The 20,449-nt window shown below is 36.4% G+C and overlaps 2 protein-coding genes across 2 annotated transcripts in view; both read right to left on the reverse strand.

The window, feature by feature from the left end:
- LOC137396269 (squamous cell carcinoma antigen recognized by T-cells 3-like) overlaps positions 1-7,930 on the reverse strand; it is a 41,691-nt gene extending 33,761 nt beyond the window's left edge. Inside the window, exons 1-6 of the mRNA XM_068082463.1 lie at positions 7,880-7,930; positions 4,475-4,620; positions 4,244-4,370; positions 3,317-3,421; positions 2,038-2,210; positions 1,204-1,309 (exon numbers count right to left, since the gene is read on the reverse strand). Of these exons, the coding sequence (XP_067938564.1) occupies positions 1,204-1,309; positions 2,038-2,210; positions 3,317-3,421; positions 4,244-4,370; positions 4,475-4,612 (649 nt within the window). The 5' untranslated portion in view covers positions 4,613-4,620; positions 7,880-7,930. The remainder of the gene's footprint in view (positions 1-1,203; positions 1,310-2,037; positions 2,211-3,316; positions 3,422-4,243; positions 4,371-4,474; positions 4,621-7,879) is intronic.
- Positions 7,931-9,131: 1,201 nt separating this feature from the next.
- Positions 9,132-20,226, reverse strand: LOC137396630 (lysosomal enzyme trafficking factor-like). Its single transcript, XM_068082948.1, has 3 exons — positions 20,121-20,226; positions 10,165-10,343; positions 9,132-9,682 (listed from the first exon to the last, which is right to left on the reverse strand). The coding sequence occupies exons 2-3, from the start codon at positions 10,324-10,326 to the stop codon at positions 9,410-9,412; spliced, it is 435 nt and encodes a 144-aa protein (XP_067939049.1). The 5' UTR covers positions 10,327-10,343; positions 20,121-20,226; the 3' UTR covers positions 9,132-9,409.
- Positions 20,227-20,449: the final 223 nt, after the last annotated feature.

The raw sequence follows: 20,449 nt of genomic DNA on the forward strand, positions 1-20,449 counted from the left end.
AGCCTGGATGCCTGCAGCATGATGTTCAATCATATTAAACAAGAGCAGCCTGCATGCCTGCAGCATGATGTTCAATCATATTCAACAAGAGCAGCCTGCATGCCTGCAGCATGATGTTCAATCATATTCAACAAGAGCAGCCTGCATGCCTGCAGCATGATGTTCAATCATATTAAACAAGAGCAGCCTGCATGCCTGCAGCATGATGTTCAATCATATTCAACAAGAGCAGCCTGCATGCCTGCAGCATGATGTTCAATCATATTCAACAAGAGCAGCCTGCATGCCTGCAGCATGGTGTTCAATTATATTCAACAAGAGCAGCCTGCATGCCTGCAGCATGGTGTTCAATCATATTAAACAAGAGCAGCCTGCATGCCTGCAGCATGATGTTCAATCATATTCAACAAGAGCAGCCTGCATGCCTGCAGCATGATGTTCAATCATATTCAACAAGAGCAGCCTGCATGCCTGCAGCATGGTGTTCAATCATATTCAACAAGAGCAGCCTGCATGCCTGCAGCATGATGTTCAATCATATTAAACAAGAGCAGCCTGCATGCCTGCAGCATGATGTTCAATCATATTCAACAAGAGCAGCCTGCATGCCTGCAGCATGGTGTTCAATTATATTCAACAAGAGCAGCCTGCATGCCTGCATCATGGTGTTCAATCATATTCAACAAGAGCAGCCTGCATGCCTGCAGCATGATGTTCAATCATATTAAACAAGAGCAGCCTGCATGCCTGCAGCATGATGTTCAATCATATTCAACAAGAGCAGCCTGCATGCCTGCAGCATGGTGTTCAATTATATTCAACAAGAGCAGCCTGCATGCCTGCATCATGGTGTTCAATCATATTCAACAAGAGCAGCCTGCATGCCTGCAGCATGGTGTTCAACCATATTAAACAAGAGCAGCCTGCATGCCTGCAGCATGATGTTCAATCATATTCAACAAGAGCAGCCTGCATGCCTGCAGCATGGTGTTCAATTATATTCAACAAGAGCAGCCTGCATGCCTGCAGCATGATGTTCAATCATATTCAACAAGAGCAGCCTGCATGCCTACAGCATGATGTTCAATCATATTCAACAAGAGCAGCCTGGATGCCTGCAGCATGATGTTCAAATAGTGACACTCATCAAAAGGCATGAGCAAGGCAAAGAACTAGCAAAACCCGGTGCCAGGTTTCACTTACCAACCAAAGGAGTCACAATGAGGCTTTTGTACAGGTTATCCACCCGTTTTGTCTGAGCCGTAATCAGGTTCTGTTGCTCAGTGCTGGGACAGGAGCCAGCAGGTGGCTACAAATATTTGACAGCAACTAAGCGCATGTGTTACAAAAAATTTTGCATGTATTTCTAGAAATTGAACAGTGAGTTGTGCGCTCTTGCTCAAACGAACTATGGTATGTAAGGGAAATATTATAGATGAACAAGAGTGCATTCATCTGCCATAAGCGAAGGGTGGGAGTAAAGAAGGGTGTTGTTCTTTAGCATAGCCCGAGTTCTACAATCCCTCACTGATTATGTAATAACTATAGACATAATCTTTAGAGGTCACATATCATTTCAAGAGTGGTATCCCCACCACTATCCAGTAGCAGAGTCAACAGGCTATAGTTTCACACCGCCTTGCGCTGCTTTATTAATAAATACTTCTCAAACTTGACATCAACCAGTAATAGGGAGTCTTGTGAAGTAATACAAGTCTAGTGACATAGACAGCAGGTCAAACTTATCATGGAGCAGGCAGACTAAACTAATCACAGACTATGTGCAGACTCACAACCACAATGCTGTCAATATGGTTGAACGCAGAGCATTGTTTTACTATGTAAGTACACTACACCTTGTTAGGTAACACATCAAATATGAGAAGCTCTGTCTATGCAGTTGGAAACAAAGTTTAGGAGTCTTACGAGTTATGAGTCTTTATTGTTGGATCAGGTTTTTAAACTTACATCACGGTTGACGAACAAACAGCGGTGTGCAGCAGCGACAAATACCTGCATACATACTGACAATCTTACCTGCATACTCTGTAATAAGGCCGTTTCATATTCTAGTTGAAGGTCCCAAAGAAGCTTTCCTTCTGTGGTATGATAGCCTGCAGTCTGAATCGCCTCACCCATTATCTCTCTACATTTGTCTGAGTCCAAGAGGCCCATGGCATACGACCCGTACTCTATCCATAGATCAACACCTACAAAGAGGTGATATGGACTGCAGCTATAGCTGTTAACAATTGCTGAAAAAGTTGTCTCCGGTGTACAGCACTGAGTGCAGGAAGCAAAAGGTTGACAGAAATAACGTAAAATTTAAATATATATCACACTTTGCTGGCTTTCAAACTTAAGACATCAATAGACAAGATAAGAATGGTATTTCTGACGAATATAATTGTAATAATAATTGTAAGGTTTTAAGAGATTTTTGAACAAAAGATAGCATAGTAATAGAACATAGTTTACAGCATAAAGTTTTTCAATTAGCCAAGTAGGTATCAAACTATATAATGATATAAAATAATATATAGCTATATAATGATATAAAATAATATATAACTATATAACGATATAAAATAATATATAGCTATATAATGATATAAAATAATATATAACTATATAACGATATAAAATAATATATAGCTATATAATGATATAAAATAATATATAGCTATATAATGATATAAAGTTATATATAACTATATAATGATATAAAATAATATATAGCTATATAATGATATAAAATAATATATAACTATATAACGATATAAAATAATATATAACTATATCAACAATTATTGGAGTTTGTCATTGACTAAGACTACTGCTTGTGCGCAGGTGCGCCACAAGATTATAAATTCATGCAAGAGTAAATAACTCCCAATTAGAATAAGGTTGTCTATCCCTCGATTTGTCTTATAGATTTTGTCACTATCAGACCTTCTGTAAACCTTCAGGCAGTTGTGAAAGCATGATATGAATCTAACGAAAAGAATTGAGCTCTAGTAGGCAGAATTTTACTTGCTGAAAAATAGTTTACTAACAGCTTAAAACTAGATGAAAAAGGCTGATGGTCAATTTTAGTAAAAGTCACGGCATCAGATCATAGCATCAGGTCACAGCATCAGGTCATAGCATCAGGTCACAGCATCAGGTCAAATCATCAGGTCACAGCATCAGGTCACAGCATCAGGTCACATCATCAGGTCACATCATCAGGTCATAGCATCAGGTCATAGCATCAGGTCACAGCATCAGGTCATAGCATCAGATCATAGCATCAGGTCACAGCAAGTCTACTTACAAATATAGTCATCCACAGCTTTCTTAAAAAGTTCAAGAAGGTTGTTTTTGTCATGACTAGTTGAGATCAGTGCCTTCTCATCGTTGATCCAATCGAGCCAAAGGTCTGATAAGGAGAAACAATCATCATATAAACATTATATGATAATATAACGCCTTACACAGCGTGATTATCACTACAAAAGATGTTAGTGTAACGGTATGTACAATTAACAAAAATCTCACAAACTAAAGTCTCCACTGAGCATGAAATAATCAACTATGGATAATTGACAAGACTCACCGCAGGATATCAGCTGAAGACGTTGGAACCAAAAGAGCATACCAGAGTGAATATACCAAAAAGAATATACCAGTGAGTACATGTGAGAAAGAACATACCGTACGAGGGAGAACATACCAGAAAGAACATACCAGAAAGAACATACCAGAGCATACATACCAGAGTAAACATGCCAGATAGAACATTCTAGAGAGAACATACCAGAGAGAAAACGCACCAGAGAGAACACATCAGAGAGAACACATCAGAGAGAACACCAGAGAGAACTTACTCGAGAGAGCTTACCCGAGAGAACATATCAGAGATAACATGCCAAAGTGAACATACTAGAGAAAACATACCAGAGATAACTTACCAGAGAGAGAACATACCAAAGAGAGCATACCAGAGTGAACATACCAGAGATAACTTACCAGAGAGAGAACATACCAAAGAGAGTATACCAGAGTGAACATACCAGAGAGAACATACCAGAGAAAACATACTAGAAAAAAATATTCCATAGAAAACACACCAAAGAGAGAACATGCCAGAGAGAACATACCAGATCAAAGACATCAGTAAAAATGAACCAGTGGATGAACAGATCAGACTAAAAAACAGACCAACATGAATAGACTAGAGAGAAGCTGGAAGAGCGCTCACCCTGTGTGAGCGGGAAATGATGGCTGAAGCTTTTCCGCACATTTGTCAGCTGCTCAAGTTCTCCTAGATTTTTGTATATAGTCAAGAGCTCCTTGTAGCCATCATAGAAGTAAGGATTCTCCTTTATCTGATCAGAAAAACAACAAATAATCAACTTAAAATATGATAGGTGTACTTGCATCAGAGTAAAATGATAGTGATGAAAATAATAACTGCTCAACAAGCCTTTACCTGAGCTTCAAGGTTCTCCGCTTTGGCTACCATTTCTGACTCCTCGATGTCTGATGAGTTGTCAGACGTTTCGTCGCTGTTGTCTTCCATATCAACTGGTTCGCTCACAGTTTCTCCGTCTGCCTTATCATCATCCATTATATCAGCTAACAAAATTTAGAATGAATGAAGTTCACATATATTACACAAACTTGTTGCCAAAACATAATATTCCACTACTTCTATTAATGTTTTTAGGGATCTTGTATAAAGTATTGTGAAAAGAAAGTAAAATAATAGGTCATGTCTCTTAGCTAGCATCCTATATATCATGGGACTAAATTAAGATAGCGATGAGTGTACTTGCTCTCGTCTCTCAGGCACAAATATATATGCATTGGTTGCTGTTTTGTTATTACCAGAAATTAGAACAGCGCACCCAGTTGCGTGTCTAGGCATTCACTTTTCCTATCAGGAATAAATTACAAAATTTCCCATAATTTAAGGCTTTCAAATGTTTGTTTATCAAATGCAAATTAACCAGCAACAGTTTTTGTTGTAATGATAACAACTGGAAAATTGCAGAAATGCAATTGTCCGTGTAAACAACACTTTAATCTCATGTTTAGTCATCCTGTTTCTTGCTACTATACTTTAGGATAAAATGAAATCACCAATCATGGCTCAGGCATTATATTTATCTCCCCTGCACTAGTGACAAATACAGTACGCAGTGAGCCTATCAATTGTACTCCTTAACCAGCTTCCAATAAAGGTGTGTGGCTATAATTGCGATATGTAGTTATGTTCATTTGTTGTTGTTCATCTTTATGATCCAAGTTTAGACTTAATTCTACGAATGAACTGTTTAAGGCAGAAAGCTATTGTAATAACTTTGTGTAACATTGTGACACCTCATGCTGCTCTAGTGGTTATATTGTTTATTTATTTCTCTTTAAATTTTAGATTCTTTTCCAAAAGTAGCTCAACATGTAGAGATGGCAACATCACACCTAGGAGGGGGCAGCAGGGGCATGCATCAATTTTTGGATTTGGCAATATATATATATTTCTCAAAGTATGTGTGTATGTCTGTCTGCACTCTGGCTATAGCTATTATAGCTATTAAAATCTTGGATTAAAGAATCTGTACCGAAGAAGCTTTAAACCATAACTGCCACGAACAACTTTTATCGTATTTACTAGGTAAATCAGACATGCTGATTCCGATTTTGTAATCAAAATAAAGATTAGGCCACTAACTTTCAGAGTAATAAAGGATTTTTTATAGCGTTTTAATATCGGTCTCGAAAACAACACGATCGGCATAACAAGCTCCGCCCATAAATACTTGACGTAACCTAGCTTTTTAGGAACAGAAGTTACGTAGAGATGTTTAGACCGATTTAGAATAATAGAGATGGGTGTTTTAAAATCTATTAATATCTAAATCCAGCTTTAAAAATAATATCAGTCTTTTCTGAAAGGTAGATAAGCTATTTAGCATTGCATATTTAAAAAGTGCGATAACAACGCTAGCTCGTGATAAAACCGCGCTTTTTGAGCTCATTTTTCTCGGCGTCCAGCCCATTTAAACGTCATGTAACAAACTGCGAGCAATTTTAAATAGTTTATATCCCTTTCATAAAAAACTGAAATTATTTTACAGACTGGATTTAGATAATAATTGGTTTTAAGACACCCATCTCTATTATTTTAAATCGGACTAAACTTTCCTAACTTCCGTTTCTGAAAAAGCTAGGTTTCGTCACATATTTATGGGCGGAGCTTGTAATGCCGATTGTGTTGTTTTTGAAACGGATATTGAAACGCTTTAAAAAAGCCTAAATGACTTTGAAGGTTAGTGGACTAATCTTTATTTTGAGTACAAAATCGGAATCAGCGTGTCTGATTTACTTAGTAAATACAATAAAAGTTGTTCATGACAGTTATGGTTTAATCTCGTACCCTACCGTTAGCCAGTCCGCACCCTCCCCAGTAGGCCACAGAGATTAAGTTGTTAGCTTGCCGATGTAAGTCACTATATGACAGCGCATACTCAGCGGCTTTGCATACCACGCAGAGTGATCGCCCAAGTGATTGTCATTAGTTAGCTTACTAAATTTTCCATTGGCAATCTGCAGAGCTAATAGCAAGTGGCACGCAACTTTCATTGTTTATAAGCTAATTTTTAATACCCGGCAACGCCAACTAGTACAGCTAGTGATATCATATTGAAAAGAATTTGTTCTGATATATCAGAGAATTTTGTTGGGATTGCGTGCTGGGGTTTGCGGTTCCAAACCTCAATTTTGTTGGAATTGCACACTGATTTATCACAATGGCAAACAAATTCTAGTTCTATTGTCTAATGCCTTGAATCGATTGCCAACAATCTATACTCAAAATACGTAGTTTTATTTCAGTACATTCCCACTATGGTATGAAATTTGTGGGCTGGTTTAGTCTCGGGTTAAGTTATCATTTCATTTTTCATTCACAATATTTAGACAGTTTCAGCAAAGTTCCAACACCTCTATTTTAAATGAAAACTACAAGATTATGAGAAGTAACCAGTTGATACAATAATTCATGTCAGTAAATAATCTTAAGATGTTGGAATAATAAATCTCTAAACAACTTATGAGTATAAAATAGTGCTAACCTTGTACTAATATTACTACGTTTTTGTAGAACATTAGTTGTCACTAAATCTTTATGAAATCCAGTAGCCTATAGTACATGTTGACTACTGTCGCAATAACAGCTACCACTTACCAGATCTTCGCTAATGTTTTACTTACTACCTGGTTTGCATTGAGGTTTCAGATTGACTCATAAACTCATAACAAAAAGGGTTGTGTCCCCCTTTAGGAAGATCCTAAGCAGTAGTTTTATCCTGGAGTTGTTTTCTTTGTGTTAAAAGGCTGATGTTTGAGCTTTACTTGAGCTTCTAAAACAATTTTACCTTTCAGGTTGTATGGTTGTGTCATCTCAAGGGTCTTGAGATTACTATTTGTTGTGAAACCGTACGTACATGTTAAATGTAAAACGTGATTAACTCAAAATGTAGCGCAATTATTCTGCAAGGTTGTGGGAAGTCTACGAGTCGTGAACCACGACTCAACGAGTTATGATGCAAAAATCAACTAAGGTGTCTCACACAGGATAAAAATTATACATGTGAATAGTGCAGTGATGTCTAATTCGCTTTATGTTGGTAAATCTATCGAGATTCATTCAAATCTTTCAATTTGATTCGAAATAATTCACATCCAAATGCATGCCTAACAAGTTCCGAAACCCAAGAGTTGCTAAAAAGATTTTAATAGATTGAGTTAAAGTGATTCACGTTACTGCAACTTGTAACAATGAGTAGAGTTGAATTTTAATCCGAATGTCTAAAAATTGAAAATACCAGAGTACTTGGAGAATACCGTCGCTGGCGCGAACAGTAAGTACATACTCTAAAATCTTTCAAATTTATACGTTTATGAGATAAAGTAAAATATTTTACACGTGAAAATATAGTTCGCGTTCTTATCGAATTACAAGTGTGCCACCCGATCCGCCAAAAGAAAATGTTGTTCGCTTGAATCAGTGTCGTATAGGGACGTGTCGTCCCTATACGACACTGGCTTGAATATGTAATCAACGAGCCTTACATGTATACAGTACAGTACCGTATATATTTTTGAAACGGGATGACGCTTATCCACCCACATTTTGCTCTAAGCGGTTGTTTTAAGAATTCTAGGATATTTCCTAATATTTAGATACCTTGAATTTAGGTACATGTATCTAGATAATAACCATTTTATATTACACTTTGTTTTCATGACTAGAAAATTGTTGTCATATACTTGTATACTATTTTCACTGAGCTATTATTTGTCCACTTTTTGTTTAAACAATACTCATATCAATCCTCAAGCTTGCGTTCTACATATTTTATGCATTCAGTTCTAATATTATTATATTAGTTAGACTATTCACGAGTTTTTTAGTTAGACTATAGTTTCTTTGCGGTCCTTTTTATTTTTTGTTGTACACCGCTTTTTAGTTAGTTTACTTGCCGTGGTACCTTGTGGAAAACATATTGTAAAATATGACTATTGATTACCACAATAAAGATTGCTCATATATAATACAACTGTAAGCTTTACATATCGACTGGAGCACGAAAGTGTTTCTGTGCTGACAGACAAATACCTGAGCATACCTGAATCATTATTACGCCTCCATACTGGCATTGTGCTCATATTGTGTGCAGCATCTGGTGATAGTTATTTTTTTGATCATGTACTGTCCAGAGTGCCAGTTTTTTAATGTACCCTAAAGATTGTCAGCCAACAAGAGGTTACTGCAAGGTGTGCAGAAAAAAAATGGTGGATTAGTATGTCAAAGCACTCATTATATTGGAGCAGATGACCAGCCTATGCCTCATCATATCTACATATATGTAGTTCTACATGTATATAAAATCTAGGCATTGCTGCCAGCCTGACCTAAACAGATGCCCCGAGTAGTTACAATGAGCAGTTGTCAGCTACAGACCAGAGGCCAGGGCACACGGAAATAACAGTTGAAGTTGGGCCATACAAAGATCTGCTATGGTAAGCGGGAGATGTCCGCTATTGACTGATACAGCAAATGGTTGGAGTCTGCATTATCCAGATTGGTAGAATTATGAGACCAAGAGGTGTATTTATATACATTTATATACATACATATATACAGTACATCATCAACATAGATAGTTTTAACTCCACTTTATTTCAACGAGAAACGTTTAAAATATACAGTCAGAAAAGAAATTCATAGTTATGCAAGGAATGTGCAAAAAGAAGAGCCCTTCCATATATGAATGTAACTAACCAATAGAAAACAGAATAAATAATATGGAAATTCGTTAAGATCATGTTTAGAAATGATTGTTCATCTGACATTAGGTGATCATGCAGCCAATGTTACTACCTTTTCCATAGTGCTAGCTTTGATTTCAACCGAGCCAAAATTGGGATTCCTGCAGCAAAGCTTGTTGTAGAGATACCAGGGCCAGGCGTAAGCAAAACTAAATCGCGGCTCCTGCTTTGTGCAAGCGATGAGCATAAAAAATATCTGGAGGTATATGAGAGATACCAAAGCAACCAGGACTGGCTTAGGAATGTCCACTATGTGACTTACAGTACGTATGATAGCATTGGTTTTCTCCCCCTGATGAGCATCCTGTAGAAGTAGAAAAGTCAAGCTGATGAATTCAATGAGCACAAAAAATTCAACGTAAGGATGATAACAAGAAGCCATCTGACATTTGACAAGTATTTCTATGTACTTGCCAGTTGTGTAGAATGTTTGTGTCTAATATAGAAGAATGGGCAAAGAATGCCACCATATGACAGTCAAAAAGAAATTTTACACAAGCACCTTTTGGATTATTCAGTAAGTTCCTATAGTTCTCTGACTTACATATATGATCACAGGCTAAATGTCTACATGAGTGTGATATGTATGTGATGATCAAAGATTACATATCTACCTGAGTGTGACATGTATGTGATGATTACAGGCTACAAATCTACCTGAGTGTGACATGTATGTGATGATCACAGATTACATATCTACCTGAGTGTGACATGTATGTGATGATTACAGGCTACATATCTACCTGAGTGTGACATGCATGTGATGATCACAGACTAAATGCCTACCTGAGTGTGATATGTGTGGAGGTGATCAAGGGCATAGACATTGAAGGCATTGCTAATTTCAAAGACATAGTAGAATGCCAAGGTGGAGGCTGCAATGTAAAGTACAACTCCAATATAAGCCATCCGCTGCCGGAATTTCATATCTCCACAACAGCCAGGCATCGAGTCCTCAGTAGTTCCTAAACCAAAAGTGGTGGTTTAATGCTTGCGTGTTGATGATATTGCCTTTTATGTCTCTTATAACTGTGGGTTACATGTCTATGGGTAGGGTTACATGTCTATAAATAAATAGTCTATGAGATGGCATGTCTCGAAATTTGCCCACCTACTTGCTGGCAAGTCAATCAGTTGGCATGTTTAACAACCTGCACATGTGTGAGCAAAGAGAAAGTGAGAAAGACAGCTGTCTTGTATGTGGTTAAGCGCTAACAAAGATAGGAATAGAAGAGTGATGATCTCCCCAATTGCGGCTGACTGAGTTTAAAAGAGTGGTGATGACTCCCTTAAATGAACCTCACTAGAATGGAACGGTGGTGATGACTCCCCTAATGAATGGAAGTAGATTATGCTAGAATTCCTGCTGTTCAATGTACAGTTGCACCGAGTAAGAAGTCAGTTTGTTACATCAAAACTTAAAATTATTCTAAGGAACCTCATGGCCAGCTATGTTTGTGTCACAGACATCAATACATGTATACAAAGCATTTACATGCGAAATTCAATTGAAAAACAATTCCAAATGCAATGCTGAAATTAAAAAGTGACAATCAGTTTTACTGTTAAACTTATAAGATAAAATTTCCACCTCAAATGTAAAAAGAGGCTTTACCATTAAGTTAAAAGTTGGTGAGGAGAGCTGAAACAGTAAGAATGCGAGCTGAACAGTCGGAACATGTAAGCACAGTCATTGACATCATGTGAGGTCATAGTTCATTGAAGTCATAGTATAAGATTTACCAAAAAGCTTTATGTTAGCGTCATAAGATGGAGAACATACATACGACGGGCCCAGGAATTTACTATCACTACACAGATGCATGCTCCAAAATAACTATTCCAGATTGATCGGACCACATTTTGGAAGCATTTGAGGATCACGTAATTAATCATAATAATCTGTGCAGTTGCGCGGATTTCTTTTAACAATGGTTCCTTGTTCTAGCATAGACCGAGACTAGACTTCTCTTACATTTACAAGTTATAATTTGAAGTCTCTCTGAGATTTTTTTAAACTTCAGTTCCGACCAATCGACTTACCAATTCAATGAATTCTACCGAATATCCACAGGCGCTTGATTAACAACTCATTCAAAAGTTGAGATGAGGCCAGCGGATGGATATGACGTGAGCTGATAGGTAAGAGGTGTCGTGATGGGCAGCACACGGTTCACATGTACATCTAAAATAGCAACTTACGGTATACAAAACGATGCGCGGTCGAACAGAGTAGAGTGACAGTAGTTAATACTGTGAGATAATTATATGTAGTTTTAATCTGCAGTGATCTATCCGTCTTAACAAAATCAGACAAAATGAGACCTAACTAACACTCCTAGCGCTTGCTAGGCGACCAAATCTATGGCATCAGTAGCAGTATTAGGAGGAATGGATTAACTGTCTGGCTCGCAATACAAGCTGTGGCCAGTATTACCACAGAATGGGGCAAAACTAGAACAAATAATACCGTAGATTTATGCAATATTTGCATGTTGTTATTAATTATTACTATATATTTTATTTGTTTCACAAAAAAGGTTAGATACAAGTAGCGGATAAAACAACCTTACAAAGTCCTCACCGAGGGTTTGAATTTTAAAAAAGGCCTTAATAGGACAGTTTACACCCAGGATGTAGATCAGGAGTGATCAGCAATTGTTTTCAGGCAGACCCAAGTATCTTCTGAACTTTCTAGAATGAAATACAAAGCAATTTGCTCATTAATGCTGTTTCAACAGAGATTATTGGAGTGCAAAAGCTGACACGCTGAGCTATTACTTATTTTATAAAGTCAGTCGATTCACTGTTCAATAACATTCCATGAGGTATCTTAAAGGCTTTTTAACTATGTGGCAGGAATCAATGTTGTATAGGATTACTTTGGCGTTGGGAAAAATCTGCCATTTGGATGACATATAGTCACAATTAAAGTTAGCCAATAACACTGCCGGAGTGTATTTGTTTAATTGAACCATTAACTCTTTCGACCCAAAGCCCGTGAAACGAGCAATGTCTCAGCATACGGATCCGGAAAATCCCGAAATAATTCACTTTCGATAGACCTTTTTTAAAATATTTTATTTATTAAGAAAACGTAAAAAATTAAAATTAGTTATTTCATCAATTTTGGTAGGTTTTGTAATGTTTTGAGGCTATAAATAATCCCTAATACGCATGTGCAAGGAGAACACGTTGCAAATAACTGCTCTTCCTTTTTGGAAAGCTAGTCATCATGAACGGACGTGATTGCTCAAGCTCAACCAAAAAAGTACGTTTAGATGAAGACATCGACTGGTTTGAAGGTGAAGAAGAGGACATCAGGTCATGAAAATGTGGGCAAGACGATGGAAGTGAAATAGAAAATCAACAGAGTGAATCTGATCGCGAAAGTGAGAATAAAACAGGCGGTGATGAAAGAGGGGGTATTTACGGATTTCAAATAGGAGCCGACTTAAAACCCAAAGAATTGCATTTGGATGAGAGCTTGGCAGGTGTAAAAAGTCGAATTCCTGGACAAATAAGTACTTTTGATTATGTAAAACTTTTTAACACATCGGCCATCATTAATTTAATATTTAACGAAACAAATAGATATGGCCTTCAAAAACATTGCGATGCCTGGGAGCCTGTCGATGACAAAGATATTTGGCGAATTTTTGGTTTAGTTTTGCTTATGGGTATTGTCAAAGTCTACTCTAAAATCTTACTGATCTACCAATCCCCTGTTATCTACACCAATGTTTAGGAAAATGATTTCAAGAGACAGGTTTTTAACAATTTTGAACAGTTTACATTTCACTGACAATTCTGAAATCCTGCTGGCAATAAATTGTTTAAGCTAGGCAATGTTTTACCCATGATATGTGAGCAGTTATCTTCTGTTTTACTGCTTAGTAAATTTATATCTATAGATGAAAGCTTGCTAGCTTGGAAAGGACGGCTTAGCTTCAGGTAGTATATTCCATGAAAAAGATCTAGATTTGGAATAAAGTTATTTGCTCTCTCCGATGCTGCCTCTGGGTATGTGCACAAGTTGTCTGTGTACATCGGTGATGAGCGAGAGCAAGCTGAAGGGACCAGCAGAGGAGTCACCCACAATATAGTTTACCACTAAATTTAAATGCCCAGCATGTGTAGTATCTTTGTGCTAGTCAAGTTTTTTTCCTTACCATGCCAAGTAAATTTATTTACAAATTGTATTTTATTTAGTTTCTGCAAATGCTTCATTGCTTTGTATTTTTAGCTTTTGTACATACATTTGCTGAAATTTCATCTAGTCTATTGTATTTGTTCTGCATTGATATGTTGTATTTGTTGCCCACTGCCCTTTTCAGGGCAAACAACTAATCAAAGAGTTCAGTTCACATATTCTGCAATCTAGCAGATTGATTTCTCCATGATTTGCTGTTTCTGCTCATAATAAATGTTGCTTCCTGTCTTTTGCTGCTTCACCAAATGTGTGAATACAGGCTCACCACTCAATTCTTCTTGCACACAAACAGATAATCTTTGCTGCAGCACATATGAGTCTGTGCAATGAGTTGATATGCAAAATTGATACATAAATCTGTAGTTTCAAGAAATACATAATAACTCGACAGCAAAAAATCATTACTGCAAATATATAGATCTCAAGTTGCAGTCTTCACAAGCTGTCTGTAGGAAAAAATCTCAGTATGTAGAAAAATATCTCAGCTTTCAGATGCATATTCATTTGCAGCTTTATGTCAAATTGAACAAGAGTTATAGCGGAGTTTGAGCAGCCTTGTCGGGTGACTGTTGCACTGCCTATCGACATGGCGCCATGAGCATTTCGAAGGTCTACACCCGCAATGCACCGAAGCTCCTAACTCTTCTTTTGATGCACTTAGACAACCAATTTTTTTGCTAACTCTTGCAAACATATGACACCGTGCACATGCTTATTATAAACCATTTTCACAGAGTTATTGCTTCTAAAAATGTATTTGTTACCAATATTTTATGGTAGAAAAGTTAAAACTTTGACAAATCAGAAATTTGACTAAAATATTCACAGACTATTTGCAGGAAATCAATGGCTGCCTGTTGGGAAATTTCTAAGCTTTCCAATGCATATTTATTTATAGCTCCATGCCAATTCGCATGTAAGTTATAGCGAAGTTTAGGCGACCATGTCAGGCCTCCATTTTTCGCTGGTCTTATGGGTCATGCTCTGAGAATTTCGACTGGCGCTCCCGTAATGCATCGGAGCTCATAACTTTACTTTCAATGCTCTTAGACGACCAATTTTTTTTCTAACTGTTGTGAACCTATGAATCCTTGCAAGTAGTATTTATGCAACATCGTCAATTACCCTTATCAATTAGAAAAATGCAATGGAAAATGGCGCATGAAAATAAAAAAATTATTGCTTCAACAAATTGACACTTTTGCTGGAAAGCATTTGCAAGTTAATTACATACAAAAAATATCAGCTTGTAAAAGAATTTCTCAGCTTTCTTATGCATGTTAATTTATGCAACTACCACAATTTTGATGCAAGTTACTGCACTTTTTATGCAGTCATGTCGAAGGGTCAAATCGCCCTAGTAATTGCCCCCATACACTGGTACTTTCCCAGCCGTAAGCGCGCCGCCGCCAAAGGGTTAAGTTTTTCATCTGATGCAAGAATGACTTGGTAGACAGTTTGATTTGATTTGATTTTTATTGCGTAATAATAACATGACAATATGAGTAAAAAAAATACACAGAGTAGCAATAGGACATGCCAGATAGCCAGAGGCTAGAGTCAAGGCAGCCCCAGCAAGCAGTAGGAAAAGAAACAGAATCAGCGATAAGCGCACACTCCGGAGCACCAGAGTCAGGAAGGACAGTCCCAGGACGCCCACAGGCGCTCTACCAACTTCGCCTTCAGCTGACCCGGAGCAGAGCCCGCACAATCACTCAAAAATTTATTATATAATTTCATTGCACTAAAAAATATCGATCTCTGTCCCTTAGAAGACAAACACTTTTTCAACTTTAATTGATTTTTACTTTTTAAACGGGTATCTTGACAATGATCTATCATAAAATCTTGCAACTCTTCCATGGGGAAAGAATTTGTTAAAAACATTAGCAGGCGATACTGGAATAAAATTTCAATTGGCATTATTTTTAAAATTTTAAAATTTTTGGAAACTGTTTGATTTGGTTTAAAATTGAGTATTATTCTGATTGCCTTTTTTTGCATGATTAAAAGTTTGTTTAAATCAGTTTTGTTGCCGTGGCCCCAAAACTCGATTCCATAAATTAAAAGAGAATAGAAAAAACTGTAGTACAAATTGATCATGGTTGATTTGTCTAGGTAGGGGCGAATGAAACGAAATATTAGTAATATGTAATTAAGTTTTTTGATGAGACTTTGGATGTGTTTTTTAAAAGTCAAGTTGTTGTCTAACGTGATACCTAAAAATTGAGTCGAATCTTTGATTTGTAGTTGAGAATTGTTTAAAGAAAGGCTTAGATTATAATTTTGAGTGTTTTTAGACGGATTTTTGAAAACTACTTGAAATGTTTTACTGTTGTTTAAAATGAGTCTGTTTGATAGGCACCATTCATTAATAATATTTAATTCCTCTTGGAGTTTAGAATTATCTGTTGAAAATATATTGGTGTCATCTGCGAATAAAATACAATCCAAAGCAGGTGCAGCATTTACTAAGTCATTTATAAAAATTAAAAATAAGAGGGGTCCTAAAATTGATCCTTGTGGGACACCAATCGTAATTGCCCTCATTTGCGAACAATCAGTATCTGTTTTGGTAAATTGAAATCTATTTTGGAGATAACTTTGAATAAGAGTGGAAGACTTTACACTAAAATTGTAGTAAAAAAGTTTGTCAATTAAAATTTTGTGATTAATCGTATCGAATGCCTTTGAAAAATCCAAAAATACGCCCTGAGTTATATTACTTTGATCTAAATTAGTATATAAAAATTCCATTAGACTGTTTATTGCTGTAGTGGTGCTTTTACCTTTTCTAAAACCAAATTGTTTAGGCGACAAGATGTTATTGGTTTCTAAAAAATCCCGTATTTGCAAAGACAAACATTTCTCTAAAATTTTTGATAAAGCAGGAAGAATGGAAATGGGCCGGTAATTAGATGGATCTGATCTATTTCCTTTTTTGAATAATGGAGTCACGCGAGCTATTTTTAAACAATTTGGGAAATTAGATTGTTGTATAACAAGATTTATAAGATGTGTTAAAACTGGAATTAGGACTAGTTTATTTTCTTTTATTGCACGGAGAGAAATCCTATCATAGCCGGTTGCTTTAGGAAGACTGAAAGAATCAATTATTTGCAGTGTTTGGTAGGGGTCAATTATCTGGAAGCTAAAATCAATATCATTTACACAGTTGTCCATAAATTTAGAAAAGTGAATATCGGAAAGTGGCAACTCATTGGCCAGTTTATTACCAACATTTACGAAATGATCATTTAAGGTCTCAGCTATATCTTGCGAGTCTGTTAGGAGTTTTCCATCTTTGTTTATGCTCGTTGGGCTATCTGAATTTTTAGAGTCTCTATTTAACAATCTGTTTATGAATTTCCACTTTTCGTTTTGATTATTTTTACATTTGTCAAATTCTTTTTTATAGAATTTAGTCTTCGCAGTTAAAAATGTAGCAAGAAAACTCTGGTATATCGACTCATCGTTTTGATGCATCTAGCTAAAATGAGATAAGTAATACTCATAATCACTACTTTGGCGAGCCTAGAGTAAATGTGAAGTTATACCGTCAAAAAAGTAAGCATCAATCTTGCGAATCTCTACTTGTCGACAATGGTCGGAAATGCTCATGCTTATTCAATTGATGAAGGCTACTCAACTTGTAAAGACATTGAATGCAGTAAAACCATGATTGGAACTTAAAATAAATGTTAGTCTTGCAAAAGGTTCACACAAGTGGTAGGCATAAAGCCGCATAACAGATATGGAATATTCCTGCAATGTTTGCGCATGATTGGTGATTAGATTTAAATTTCACCTTTGAAACCGAACAGCTAAAAGATCTAAAGTTTAGTGAAAAAACTGCCAAACCAGTATATGGTCAAAACAACAGGGTTATATCTGATATCAGCCATGTACAGATAGACGGAAAGAACATAACAAGTTACACCACCATACGACTTACATAACAAACTCCCAGAGTTACGACATCCGCAAATCTCATCTTTGGGATTAGTGCCATCACATGACAACCCACCCATTCCACTGTCTGAACATTACGAACGTTAAAGAATAGAGAAAGCATAATATTATTATGCTTTATTAGTTATCTTGAGGTGTTGACTGATGTTCTAAAAAAAGAATCAAGGAGATTGACCCCCTAGAAGCTGAGATATAGACAGCCAAACACAGGTCTACCTAATAAAGAATCAGAGGAAAACCCTTCGAAAATCCCGAAAACTGTGACGTATAAAATCGACTTAATGGTCATGTGCCGGAGTTGCGCACCCTTACCGCCGTTACTTATAATGATTGTTTTGGCTACGAGATGTGAAACGCTTCTCGCGATAGTAAATAATTTACATACTAGCTCTGGTTTCTCAGGAAAATCATCCAAACATTGTGTGGTAAAGGCATTTGCCCACAACCCCTCGCCATGATTTTTTAAAGCAGAAGAGCAGATTTTGACTATTGTGCTTCAAATTTTAACTCGATCTCCACGGATATGCTCGGAAGATCATCTGTTCAACGAACGGCGCGTGTATAGTCTATATGCGATATCCGCGATTGCAGTTTGTTTAGAATAAGAAATAGGAATGGGACTTTTTGTTCCTTCATCATTTTTCTACCGTGTATCTACTGCAGCATTCAGTTGATTTTCATGATTATCGTCACTATTAACAGACTGGAAGTTCACTACAGCCATAATCTTAAAAAGACTAACTTGACCGTGCTGCTTTTGCTATAAGAAAAGAAAACGATAACTTTTGCTTTGATTTTTCTATTGATCTATTATCTTATCTATGATTATTTTTTATGATTTATATAATATTCATAATGCATATTATACAAAATAATAATATAACTGTGTATAGAATAAATGATGTAACTAATATAATTTGTAGGAAATTCCAAATGATAACCGAGATTGATGATTGATTCTATTTATTAGCTATAGCTATAGTTAAAAAATCTGAACAACGCTAAAGATGAGTCTGAATATGGAAGCTAAGTAGGAGAACAACAAAACTGAGCTGAACTAGCAAGATAGCGAAATGTTGCGAAATAATAGATGCGTGTAATTATTTTATGCTAAAACTAATCTACACGTCAGAGGGACTGGTTCGGAATTCTAGGAGCGATGATTGTTACGCCCAATTTGATTGTTCTATACTTCCAGGGATTAAACCAATTAAAACGCCGTGATTGTTATAGGAGAGCGCATTAGTTGGCTTAATTGACCAATGGCACACAAGTCGATTTCATACGTCATATATTGATGATTACCAAAACACTTTTGTTTTTGGTAGACCTGTGTTTGGCTGGCTATATCTCAGCTTCTGGTTGGTCAATCTCCTTGATTCTTTTTTTAGAACATCAGTCAACACCTCAAGATGAATAATAAAGCATAATAATATTATGCTTTCTCTATTCTTTAAACTGGAAGATTCAAGATTATTGCAAAAAGCCAGTAATTGAAACCCAGATTAAAATCCTAAAAACGGCATCACACCCCCAGTCAACAACAACACCCAGACGATAACAACTTATGTCATGCAGTAAAAAGATCACATTTAGTACCAGTCTACTCCAGACTAGGGATTAAAACTGAAGATTAAAAGTGATGAAACCCTTGCTGACGGAAATACAACAGGACGTAGCCAGGAACCCCCAAAATTACAAAACCCAGAATTGAAGAATAGAAACTCATAGTTCCACCATTGGGCACCAAGGCTAACTCTCAACCTATATATAAGGACGCATATTGACCCATATACTTCACTCTTCAACACAAGCTTCTTCACAGCGGTCAGACGTGTCAGCAGAAGAAATGGAAGAGTCAACTTTAGGAGAACAAAAGGGAGTGACTATATCCTAAGTCTCTAGAAATTTATTTGTATACTTTTATAAGTTTAGTCTAGAGTGCAACTTATTATATATTTTTCTTGTTCTTAAATAAACATAAGGTATTGCGAAACCCTCTTCGCATACCTTAGTGATTCCCATCTCAGAGCATAGTCTTAGATTCTCACATCTAGAAAGATCTTTTATAAGATCCTGAATACTTAATCAACAAAACATTGGTTAACAGTCATTAGTCAGGATTAGGCCTATCTGAGTTTATTATAATAATATAGCAGTGCATCTGCTCGTGACAATAAACCTGAGCTTACTCCCTAACCGTTGTAAGATTACTTGGTAAGATAATCCAATACTATCAATAATCATCACAGCATTTCCAGATATAACAACAGACTTCGCCTTGTGTCACCAAAAGCAAAGCCAGCCTTCGGTCTAGTTCTCCAGACCTACGAATGCTCCATGAACGTCGAGTAAAATATGAATATTCTATACTGGAAGCATATGCAGTAAACTCAAAACTACTTTTAATTTCATAGTCACTTGTTATAGAATTGTTCAACCAAACTTTTACTTTACATGCAACCGTTGCATGTAAATTGAATATTCATCCATTGCATTATTGGTAGCGATGCCCATTATGTTATTGGATTTTATTGCCTATGTCATTTTTACCTACCGTCATTGACTGACAAAGTAAATTTTGCTTCAATGTTATAGTTAATGTCAATTTGTGACAGTCGTTGCAAAAATATTTTCAACTTTATAAGACCCGCAATTAAAGAGAATTTAACGGAAGTGACTTTGGCATCTGAAATTGTATGCGTAGTTGCGAAAGTTTTCATTAAAAGTTCAATTACAAAGTTTTAAAAACTTTGTAATTAAAACAATTAATATTTTTAAAAACATGTTATAAAAATTTAAATATTGCAAAACACTTTAAACGTACAATATTTCATTCGGGACTCCGGAATATCGTAGTCTTGTTTTAGTGAAGAGCAGACAAGT

The sequence above is a fragment of the Watersipora subatra genome, chromosome 5 (assembly GCF_963576615.1).
Source record: "Watersipora subatra chromosome 5, tzWatSuba1.1, whole genome shotgun sequence".
Lineage (NCBI taxonomy): Eukaryota > Metazoa > Bryozoa > Gymnolaemata > Cheilostomatida > Watersiporidae > Watersipora > Watersipora subatra.

What these genes read in the sequence shown, in the direction of transcription:
- LOC137396630 (XM_068082948.1), bottom strand. Translation starts at nt 10,326, where the DNA reads ATGCCTGGCTGTTGTGGAGATATGAAATTCCGGCAGCGGATGGCTTAT. An exon ending in TCCACACATATCACACTCAG is followed by an intron (nt 9,683 to 10,164) that starts GTAGGCATTTAG and finishes CTACTTCTACAG; the next exon opens with GATGCTCATCAGGGGGAGAA.